Below are 12,520 nucleotides of genomic sequence, written 5' to 3'. Positions count from 1 at the left end.
GAAAGCCAATAGTGTTCAAAATTCTTTTTGCGTTACCTGCCGTCAAAAAAGTTACGTATGAAGCAGGTCGTACAAAAATGTTTGAGTGTAATGTCTTCTTTAATTTAACTTGTTAATTGAGTAACTATTTTTTCATTAAAATAAAGTAAATTAACGAGGAATTAACTGTTTGGAAGTAGTGGTTCATTGCAGGTAATGACATTGGGGGTAGTGACCCATTCGGGGTAGTTGCCTCGGGTCAATAGCATTATGGGTAATGGAATTCGGGGTAGCGTTGTAGAGTCTGCCAATGAAAATTGGAATGATCGATCGGAAAAAATTAATGAAACAAAACGGGAAATAGAATGCCTTTTTTCTACGAAAACTAAACCTTGTTTTGAGTTAGACACAGCTGATGAAGGATCGTTCAACGTAGTTCCACAGATAGCTTTCATTCGAAAAACACAAGTGATGAATGAATTCGAATCCCATAAAATCGAAATCCAATCTGATTTGAATCTCATCTCATCCAAATCCTGCCTAATCGAAACCAATCATATCTAAATCCATCTCAATCCAAATCCAATTCAATCAAAATCAAATCTAATTCAAATCCAATCGAATCTAATTTGAATCCTAATGCAACGTTTTTAAATCCAATTTAGTCCAAATCGAACCTAATCTAAAACGAAACTATTCAAAACCAATCCAATTAAAATGTATCCAAATCCAAATTAATCCAAATCCGATCTAATCATAATTCATTCTAATATAAATCCACTCTAATCCAAATCCAATCTTATCCAAAATCCATTCTTATCCAAATTAAATCTAATCCAAATCTTATCCAAATCCATTCTAATCTAAATCCATTGTAACCCAATTCCAATAAAATTCAGATCTAATTTAATTCAAATCCAATTTAAACCGAATCCGATCTAATCCAAATTCAATTGAATCCGAATCCAATCTAATTTAAATTCGATCTAATCCAAATCCAATTAAATTCAAATGCAACCTAATTCAAATGCAATGCAATACGAATCCGATCTAAAATAAAAATCGAATCTTATCCAAATTCAATCTAATCCAAATCTAATCTTATCCAAATCAAATCTAATCTAAATCCACTCTAATCTAAATCCGATCTAATTCAAGTCTATCCAAATCCGAATCCAATTGAATCCAAATCCAACTTGAGTCAAATACAATCTAATCCGAATCCGATCTAATCCAAATCATATCTTATCCAAACTTAATCTAATTCAAATCCAAATTCATCTAAATCCACTCTAATCCCAATCCGATTTAATACAAATCCATTCAAATCCATCCTAATTCGAATCTAATCCAATCCGAATACGATCTAATCCAAATCTAATCTGAATCTACTCTAATCCAAATCCGAACTAATCTAAATCAATTCAAATCCAAATCCAAACTTATCCGAATCCTATCCAATACGAAACCGATCTAATTCGAATATAATCTAATCCGAATCCAATTTCATCCAAAAACAACCTAACTCAAGTCTAATCTAAATCCACTCTAATTCAAATCCGATTTAATTTAAATCCATTCAACTCCAAATCTAATTGAATCCAAATCCAACCTAATTCGAATCCAATCTAATCCTAATTTGATCTACTCTAAACCCAGTCTTATCCAAATTCAATCTAATCTAAATCCACTCTAATCCAAATTCAATCTAATCCGAATCCATACAAACCCAATTTATTTCAAATCCAATCTAATACGAATTCTATCCGAATTTAATTTAAATCCACTCTAATCCAAATCCGATCTAATCCAAATCCATTCAAATCCAAATCCAATTAAATCCAAATCCATCCAAATTCGAATCCAATCTAATCCGAATTCGATCTAATCCAAATTTACTTTAATCCAAAGCCATTCAAATCCAACCTAATTCGAATCCAATCTAATCCAAATCCGATCCTAATGTGAAGAACAGTAGTAGTAGTAGTAGGGTAGTGACCCATTCGGGGTAGTTGCCTCGGGTCAATGGCGTTATGGGTAATGGAATTTGGGGTAGCGTTGTAGAGTCTCCCAATGAAAATTGGAACGATCGATCGGAAAAAAGTTAATGAATCAAAACGGTAAATAGAATGCTTTCTTTTCTACGAAAATTAAAGCTTGTTTTGAGTTAGAAGCCCCTGAAGAAGGATCGTTCAACGTAGTTCCACAGATAGCTTTCATTCGAAAAACACAAGTGATGAATGAATCTTGACATCTGTCCATTATGTGAACTTCCTGTCTGGTTCGAATGAGAATAACAAATGCGCAGAGGTAAATATCACGTTCACTATTTGCACGAAAAGTATGCTAAATCGAGCACAATCCGTTGTTCACGTGATGAATGTGTAATATGTTTAGTGCTGTGGCTTGGCAGTCACAAACAAATGTGCCAATGATTAATTGACACGACAGAGTGTTAACTCTGGCAAAATGACATGTAAATTGATATTTTTCGTGTGGAAATTTTCGCCATCCCCTCCGAGCACGGCAACTAGACGGTTCGTTTCACTTGCTCATGAGCGTTTCATTAAAAGGATGGCCGCCACTCGGATTAGTTTTGAAGGACTCTCTGACCTGGGAGCTTGAATTAATGGGTTTTGTTCTCGGAATAATTAATGGTGATTTGGGTAAGAAATATAATGAAAATGAAACGGAGACAGATTATTTAGTATGAACCATTTTTCTTCACTTGACAGGATCAAGATGCCAGAATTCTGTCGAAATGCTTCTTTGATATGGAATCATCTTACATATTAGGATATTCCCGGTTCACAGCTTAGGGATTTTGTGATGTTAACCTCGTGTTTTTAAATTTATCTATTCTTATATTATCATTACATGTATCCAAAATAAAAAAAAAACTTTTACGGGAATTCCGTTGAATTTACACGGAAAGTGGGTCCAGTGGCTTCAGACTACTTTTTGAAACATCGCATTTGGTTTATTGATATTGGTATTCAAACATCAATCTTTTTAGAAAACTATTTGGTCTATGTGTCTAATGCATACATTTATTATGTGATGAACGATCTAAATCTAGCTAAAATTTATTTTATTAATTGAGTGATCAGTGGGGGGTTTGTATAACTTTCAATTTGGGAAAGGCGAATTTCATTTTCAGTGCAGGCCACACTAATTACTCACATTACGTAGCACCTCATCAATGGATCATCTATATTTTGTGTATGTTTACAACAACATATTAGGTGTGAAGAAAAAAATTGGCCCGATGACAAGCATCTGAAGTGTAGTTTTATGGAGTAGAACACTTTCTTTAAAAAATAATATATGGACATAGCTACGAACATTTTCATGCAAATCAGATACTAAAACTGAAGATAAATGATTGCCCTTTAGTAGACATTAATTTTCAGCATTGGTAGTCTAGCGGCTACCGCCTTTGCCTAATTGACAGAAAGCATTGGGCTCCATCCGAGGCTTGTTCGCTTCCTGCTTTGTATTTTAATCTACACTCTATGTTTATTTAACGTTCTACCAACCATTTCTTGAAGCTCCCGTGGCACTCATGTAAATCGTTTATAGTAACTCTCATACTAACAGAAATTAACTTGATGCAGCGATGATGGGTTGAAAACACGCTACAGCCTTTGATTCATAATATCTTTACTGAGGAAATTGTGATTAGAACCAGTGAGGAACGTAAATCGAAGAAAGAAAAATAATGAAATCCATTTACGATTGTTCGTTTCAGATTGCCATATTTTTTCTGCCTGTTTCGACGATGCTTTTATAAGTTTCGTTGAAGTGGACAGTAAAATTCCAAATTCTGTTATGTTCATTGCTCGCTTTTGTTGCAGTACCTATAGTCTTATACATTTGAGCAGCAGACACCTGATGAGCTGAAAAGTTGTTCCGCTCCGCATGCGTCATTTCGCAAAGCGTAACACCGGCATGTTCTTAAAAACTTGCAAATTTTACAGCAGCAATTATAGTCAAAATGATCGTTAAAGAACCGCTCATTTTTCTCCACCGTTTTGCTTCGCGTATAGCCACAGTGGCTTCGAGCTCGCTGAATATGTTTGGTGAAATAGCTATGCTGATTGTTTGATTTTATGTTTCGAGACACACTTATTATGTCTATATCTTTATCATGCAATACTGTGAAATTTATGTAGGTAATTATTCTATTTATCTTTAAGTTGGGTAAAACGGAAATTTCACAGCTCATAAAACATTCAGTTCTGGCCAGAAAAAGTTCACTATGCAAAAGTGTAGGTTCTTTCGACTGCTTCCCAATTCCCGGGACCTGATGACTTTAAAACCAGCTCCGACGCTCCTCCCAGCACCGGTACCGACAGGTTTCCATTTGTGTTGACGGTCTGTGACGCGGCTTAGTGGAAATAAAAATGCTAACTACACACATTAACCGCCCTTTCATGTGTTTTTCATCATCTCTAGCGCGGTGTTAATTAGTTTTTCCGTATTCTCACATCAAACCCACAGCCAGACTGATGGAATTCCTCTTTTCTCTCCTCCTCAACAGGTGACATTCATACCACCGGAAAAACGCAGTTCGGCCCGAACTCCAACACACTCCGAGAAAGTGCAATGACGACGATGCGTTAGCATAGTGACTATGGGATCAGAGGCATGGGCATGTGCGTGGACCCTGGGGCTTTCCGGTGGTGTCAGGCATTGAGCCGGTCGCAATCGCTAACCACAGCATCAACAGCGAGAACAACTGTACCAACCTCAACCGCAGCCACTTCCGGTGGCACCACGGCCAAGGGAACGACCACACCAACTGTACCGACGGTCAGTAGCCATAGCCAACAGGCCGACTACCGGCACGTGTCCAGCTTCCACCATGCAAAGGTGCGGAGAAGTCTGAACACAACCATCTTCATCAAGAAGAAAAAGGCTGCAACCGTCACTGCAGCGGCGGCAACGGCCACGACAAAGGTGACCGAAACAACACAAACAGAAACTGCAGATTCTAAATCGAAATCAGTTAGCAACAACTTTTCCAACCAGTACAGTAATAATAGTAATTACACTAGTAGTAACGGCAGCGGTAGCACATACAACACTAGCATAAACTGTAGACAAGCGAATAGCAGAGGAAGTTGCAGCAGTAGTAATATCGAAAGGGCACTAGCAGTGCGGCGGAGGAACCTTAGTCTTAGCACCAACAAATTGAGCGAACAGTACAGTTGCAGTGCGGCGGCGTTGAACTGGCTGATCTCATCGTTCGTACTGCTCCTGTGCATCACCCTATGTACTAGTTCAATTAGTCCACCTGGTGAGTATTGATCCTGTATTAAAACATCCTTATTATCAGGTTAAATAGATTATTAATATCAAATAATGAAGTGGGGTTACTATTTCGGAAAATAGTATCAAAGTTATGGAAAGCAGATAGGGTTGTTTGTTGAATCTGTAATTTTATTCCAGCAGAGAGTTCGCCATTTGGCATAAGGCATTTGTCATATTTGCCTTCCCAAAATGGATTGATTATTGAGTAAGAGTTATGCTGGTATAAGCACAATCATATTGGAAACGCTTTAAGAGCTAAGAACAGGAAGTATTATCATTATTTATATTGGCTTGACGATTTATATTTGCTTAGTAAACCTTGAAAACGTAAACTTGCAGCTTACTTTAACCTTTACGGTACCAGTATGAAAACTGTATAAAAAATATTCTATAATTTGTTCTCATTTTGCCAAACGAATGATGTGGGAGGATCGAAAATTTAATATAGTTTTAAAAACGGCTTGAGAACATGAATGTTAGCCTCGGATTGACGCTGAAACCACGAGGTACCTTGAGTTTTGAGTAACCAGAATGTAGCTTTGTCAAAAGACTCGTGAAATAATGTTTTTTTCATGACAAATTTATGAACCGTGAATCTACATACAAGCATATGTTATATTTGTGATTTTTAGGAGAAGGCTGTTGGTTATTCGGACTCATGACTGTTTCCGAGACGGATTTTAAGCGGACACTTCTAAAATGACCTAATTGGTACCGTTCGGCCACTTCGAAGCGAATGTGAATGTTCTTCCAAATGTGTTTAATCGCATAGTCAGTGACCAATTTGGGAAAAAATACGTGATTTATTACGAATTTTGATCTGTGGAACGGCACCAATATGCTTATATTGGTGCCGTTCCACCCGTTCCACAGATCAAAATTCGTCATTTTTTCTCTAACAAGCGAATGAAACCTGTGCGGTACACCAAAGGAAATAATTATAATACAACCGCTGGTTTTACAAACAAAATGGCATGTTTGAGGATCAATATCTCGAATCTCGATTTCCGAGGATTAGATTATGGACATATTTTGCATCCCAGCCTAAAATTACCTGAATTTTCAATTAATGATTGTTATTTGTGCATGTTTACTGAAAAGGTATGTTTTAGTGTGGAATAATTATGAAGCCACGGCCAAATGAGATTAGTCTACCTTTACGTGGCCAACTTGAAACTGGTCCATAACATATTGATGCTGGATTCATGTCGCAGAATTTCCACAGTTATTAAACGAAAGCTTTTTTATGCCCAGTTCGAATTTTGTTGCAAGTACAATGGATACATAATGCCTAGGTCAGAACGAGAATAGAACTGGTCATCTCCCGATTGACAATATTGCATCTTTACTGGCAAGGCTTACTTACTGACTGGCAAGGGCCCTCCTTAGCCGTGTGGTAAGACGCGCGGCTACAAAGCAAGACCATGCTGAGGGTGGCTGGGTTCGATTCCCGGTGCCGGTCTAGACAATTTTCGGATTGGAAATTGTCTCGACTTCCCTGGGCATAAAAGTATCATCGTGTTAGCCTCATGATTTACGAATGCAAAAATGGTAACCTGGCTTAGAAACCTCGCAGTTAATAACTGTGGAAGTGCTTAATGAACACTAAGCTGCGAGGTGGCTCTGTCCCAGTGTGGGGACGTAATGCCAATAAGAAGAAGAAGAAGAAGAAGCTAGCTGGTGACCTACTCATGTTTTTTTATGATAAATCTGGTCACCCTCTAGTGACCAACCTACAACCAGTTCCGTTAAGGGCCCAATAAGCACAGTTTGAAAACTACAAATTTGTGGTTTTTATAAAAAGCATCTACTCGCGAGAACTTATGCTTTGAATCCAAATAAATTATCGTTTTTACTCAAATTACACGGATAAAGCCATTTTAGCTTTATTCGTGTAATTTTATCCACAGGAGATTGAATTCGTTTGTAATCTTGAGCCTCAGTGCGGAAAACCAATGAAAGTTTAAGTTTTAGGACCCTAAAATGCCAGTATTCGGGATTTAAGTCAAAACTCTATATAATAGGATGGTTCAAAAAATTGATTTTGTGTGTGAATTTGTGCCTGAATTTCTTTCGCGCCACGAGCAGCAATGTTGCCTGTTGATGAGTTATGTAATTTGCTCAAGAAAACCACGGAATAGATTAAAATCGGTTACTAATTATTGGGTCGATTAATCAACATACGGTTTTCGTTGGGTGAAAGCTGTTGAGTATTCCTTCTAGCTATGTAGGTTTTCTTTTAACCTGCGCCTAATGGGGAAACGTCATTAACAGTATAATGAAAAAAAAATTTCCCCATACTAATTTGCATGCAAACTTGAAACGGCTTGTGCTAAATCAGTTTTAATCTAAATGAGCTCAAATTTTCAGAGGACACTCAGAACATGGTAAAGAATCAGATGAGCACTGTGGAGCAAAATCGATTTTTTGAACCACCCTACTATACAATTCGCGTTTTCAAAGGCGACATTGTCGATAAAAGCGAAATGAATATTTGTCATCTTTTTATTTTGGCTTTTGGGGTCGTACTTCTTCTTCTTCTTCTTATTGGCATTACATCCCCCACTGGGACATTGCCGCCTCGCAGGTACGTAAGTACTTATGGGGGAGGGGGGGTCTGCCTATTTCTTACGCTCCATATAGATAAAAAATGATGTGTATGGGGAAAATTTATTCATCTGTATGTGTATTTGCTACCATCTAACCAACTTTAAGTCGACTGAAGTACGAGAACTGATGATGACCTCACTGTTGAGGTCGAAATACAAATCTGAAAAGATTCCAACGTGGTGGATTTAAATGGAATAGTCGTATTATGATAGATGAAGACATTATACTAAAAGAGCTTAAACATTTTCTTAATCATTTAATGATAATTTTTAATAAACCCACCCCCCCCCCCCTTGGATTTTTTGGCTCAAACAAATATTTTGAGGAGGCAACAAAACAAATTTCGGAAAATTTTGAGGATTTTCAAATTATTCTTTCACAAATCCGAGGAGATTGGTACATCGAACCTTCACAAATTTCTCAATTATACTCGTGATTATCGTTTGAGAAAATGTTGTGGATGGACTAACATCATCTTCAATGTGTAAGAACTGGTGACCCAAGAATAAGCAATACCAGCGCCGGCCGTATCCGAATGCAGGTCAATAGAGGAATGGGTAGGGGAATGTTGACATGATTCTCGCTTTGATAGAAGCCGACGAGTCATCTGCACCTCCACGAGAAATCACTGGGATGATGGATATATGGGGTAGGGAGTGTGGCAGGGTTCGTTTTGGTAAACGGTCTGCCGTGTATAGCGTGTAGTTTGATTTAAAACAAAAACAGTTATCGGATGCGAACTAAATTTTCACTTTCTGATTAACTTACTCACCCGCACAAAGCAGAACAAAATTCCGTTGACCGGCCGATCGTTTTGCTTTCCGCACAAAGCAAAACTATATTTCGATCGCTTTGCTTACTGGAGAATCTGAAACACGGAAATCACGCACTAAACTTATTAACTTTATTACTGGCCGCGCAATGCAGAACACAATATTTCGGCAGATAGCACGATCGTCCTGCTGTCCGAAACAAGATAAATAACGCACTGAACTCTCCATAAACCCCCGCCTTATTTAACATCTTTACTTAGTTTTTTTTTGTATTGCCGAACAAAGTTTCAAGTTGATTGCTTCTGCTGGAGAAATCTAAATCGATGTCGAATTTCTTTTCCTGAATTAAACATTATTTGCCTTCATGTACCGAGCGCCTTCATGTACCGAGTATTTCCGCCGAGGGACCCATATTTGTACGTATCTATGTGTTTCTCATATGCTCAGTCAATGAGCTGATGTTTTAAAGAGATGGCACTACAATATTAAAAGTAAAACAAATTTCCTTGTATGGACAAATAACTCATTCTCACCAACTACGCATCACATTGATATGAAATCCGGACAGAAAATGTAACAAATATTTAATAGGTTTTTTTTTGTAGCAGTGACCCATTCACCATTTTACAGTTCAAACCCATTTTACAGTTCAAGACGTAAAAAAAAGAACTTTCATTGTGTCTCCATACTAAACTCTGTTTACTCTAATTTCTTCAATGCTGTTCTCCACCTCGTTTGTGATGCAGGAACATTGAAAGATAAATGTTTATACTGAACCACATTGAAACAATTACGCAACAACATAACATCACCTGTCGCCTGATAATGTAAATTTGCAATTATAGCATCAACTGTAGTAGTTGATGTTGAAATGCTTTGAAAGAGCCTGAATTTTGGCTAGAATGCAAACGGAGGACGTTTTCACACCAATTTTATTTTGCTGAATTTTCCTGTGCTATAAAAGCAGCAACCTGTTCAGTCATTTGAATACTTTCATTGAGCTTTTTCTGCTTATACATATAAAAGGGAAAGCTCATATTCAAATAAGAACAAAAAAATGAATCGAATCATTTTTATTTTCCTAATCCATTTGTTCTGAGTTGTTGTGTGTATAAATCAGCATACAGTGCTTGGTATGAACTGCATTTTTGAATGCACATGTATGTCCACAATGCTTTTTGAGATTGGTATGTTGATGACGAACTGAACTGCTTTCAAGTATCCATCTGGATGTTGCTACAAAATATGAGTAATGTCAATTATTTACTTTAAAAATCAAGCAAATTTTCTTACCTTTCAACAGGATGGGTCGGCATAGCTAATAATCCAATAGTTTTTACAGGAATTAAACATAAAAACGTTGAATAGAAAAAATGAACGCACTAAATCCATTCATTCTTTGTTCTTGTTAAGCTGTTATAAAAGTTGTTGACATTGACATTGTTTGACGTTCCATACAAATTGCTGTGCATCCAGTGAGATACTAGTTGATACCGGAACTTCAGTAACTCATAGATTGCTGAATATACTTTAGCAATTCGTTTTGCTGTAACTTAAATTCAGATTTTGGTGTGTATAATTCAAATATCGGTAACAAACCAACATGTATGTATTCCTCAAATCACTCAACCTGCAATCAACCTCGTTTTTGAGCCGTATCGAATAGCTACAGGAAAATTTATTGAGGCAACCTAAAAAATACAATTCTGAAAATCCACAGCGAAAGTTGAAAATCTCCATTACACTGTAGGCCTAGATAGCTCGCAATCAGTGTGTTTCAGAAAGTTATCGCCTTTCACCATTCGCCAAGTTGTTTGGGTTGTAAGAACCAGTATAAGGCCGATATAAATATTTAAACTCCATTTTGTCTCCCACCCTCGGATTATTTTTGCCAAAAAATGATATTATGAGGGGGCAACAAAATAAAATTCGGATAGTTTTGAGGATTTTCAAAAGATTCTTTAACAAATCCGAGGAGTTTTTTGATTTTTTTCATTTTAATATTTATTTTTTATTATCCCCCCCCCCCTCTTGACCTTTCGGAGACTAGTAGGACAAAAAGTCAATTAAATATTTGTAACGGCCTAATAGAAGTAAGTTTATTCTAGAGTTCATAATTTGGCGACGCTAGTGTATAGGCACTGGCGGAGCTAAGCTGGGGCACGTGACCCACCAAATTGAATGTTTATTCCGAAATTTTTATATATACGTCAAAAGTTTTCTGAAAAAAAGTTCCGCCAATTTTGATAATCTCTGGAGAAGCTAAGCTGGGAATATCAGATGAATTGCTGAAGGATTTTCTGAAGGTATCTCTGAAGGAACGTCTAAAGGAATTCGTAAAGATTCCGACAGGAATCTTCAAACGATTTTTTAAGCTTGAAGCGATATAACCAAAAAAAACGTACATTTTTACAAAATACAAAGCGCACGTGCTCACACTTCAAATGTTCTTAAAGGCCTCCTAATACTGTTAATTGTACCCAATCATCATCATTCGCGATCGCGATGCGTTTTGTCGATCGATCGCTCGTGAAGCAATCAACGAGGAATGCGATGAACACTGAACGCAAAGCAAGAATCCGCGCCGATACGTATGGTGAGTGCCAGTTGCTTCCAAATAGCAGAAGCTGGTAACTCAGAGATTGCCAGAAGCACGGATGAAAAGTGAAACCCAAAATTTATTATTCATCGGGAATCGTGCTCACACGTGTGACGAAGCCATACAAACGAAAGCTATAGCATTCATCACTGAGCGGCATTTCAAGCGAAAGATGATGCTATGTAGGAATCAGTAACCCTGTCTGGAGGAATACCTGCAGGAATCTTATGAGGAACTTCTGTTCTACCAAGTGAAATCCAGGATGGAATTTTCGAAGGACCATCAAGAGGTATCCAAGGGAAAAATCATGGGACAAACCGCTCTCCCAGGATGAGCTCCCTCGAAAATCTCAGGCAGAACTTCTGGAGATATCCCAGGATTTTTTTTTAAGTATGTTAGATTGGATTCCTGTTTGAATCTCAAAAGAAATCCTGGATGGAATTTTAGAAGGGGTGGGTGGAACTGCTGAGAAAAGTCCGGGACAAATTCTTGGGTGATCACGTGAAGCAATTCATGGAAGAGCCATAAGGTGATCTTCTGGATGAATTTCAACAGAAATTTTGGGTGGAGTTTTTGATAATTTTTACGAAAATCTAAAATCGCGTATTTCTTAAGAATTTCTTCCGAGGAATAAATTTCATTTTTAAGGAATTTTCCTGATAATATCTGGATTTAAGGATAAAACATCAAAGTGGTGAAGAAATCTTCTTATTCCTGTCAGTATTTTCCTGAGGAATTAAGTAACTTGCACTGTCAATGGTGCATAGCCATTATATCTATATATGAAAATGAGTTTGCATTTCTTTGAGGCAATATAACTCATGAACGCTTGGAGCGATTTGCAAGATTTTCTTACTAATGGATTCGTCTAACAGTTGAACATTTGATTGTACATATTTACAAAAAGTTTGAAAATTTGATGGTAAAGTTAAAAAAATGACGAAACACAATAGGGGAACTGTACCGGTTTTGGCCATGTTCCTAATTTGGCCAATTTTGCGAATAACTCCAAAAATCAAGCATTTCGGGAGGGTTTTATTAGTTCCAACAAGAGATATATCTCTCACCATTCAACACTGTTTTTAACTGTATTTGTCAGGGTCATTAAACGAGATTAGAAATTCAATTGGATCCTAAAGCCCTTCCTCGTTTATGGTTGCAAACGATAGTGCATCGATCAAGAATACTTGTACCGTTGTTATAAAAATTCTGGTAAAATTCTAAATCAGGCAAATCATTTTAA

General features: G+C 37.2%; 1 protein-coding gene across 17 annotated transcripts in view; it reads left to right on the top strand.

Annotated features, from left to right (window-relative positions):
- Positions 1-12,520, top strand: part of LOC134213828 (protein turtle) — a 141,813-nt gene that overhangs the window by 81,914 nt on the left and 47,379 nt on the right. For all 17 annotated transcript variants that reach the window (XR_009979544.1, XR_009979545.1, XM_062693213.1 and 14 more), the window contains one exon: positions 4,523-5,281. Coding sequence is in view for 15 of the 17 variants with exons in the window: in XM_062693213.1 (XP_062549197.1) it covers positions 4,630-5,281 (652 nt within the window). In the remaining 2 variants the exon portion in view is untranslated. The remainder of the gene's footprint in view (positions 1-4,522; positions 5,282-12,520) is intronic.

This window comes from Armigeres subalbatus, chromosome 2 (assembly GCF_024139115.2).
Source record: "Armigeres subalbatus isolate Guangzhou_Male chromosome 2, GZ_Asu_2, whole genome shotgun sequence".
Lineage (NCBI taxonomy): Eukaryota > Metazoa > Arthropoda > Insecta > Diptera > Culicidae > Armigeres > Armigeres subalbatus.
Note: the sequence above shows the minus strand (reverse complement) of the source record. Positions and strands in the feature narration are given on the sequence as shown.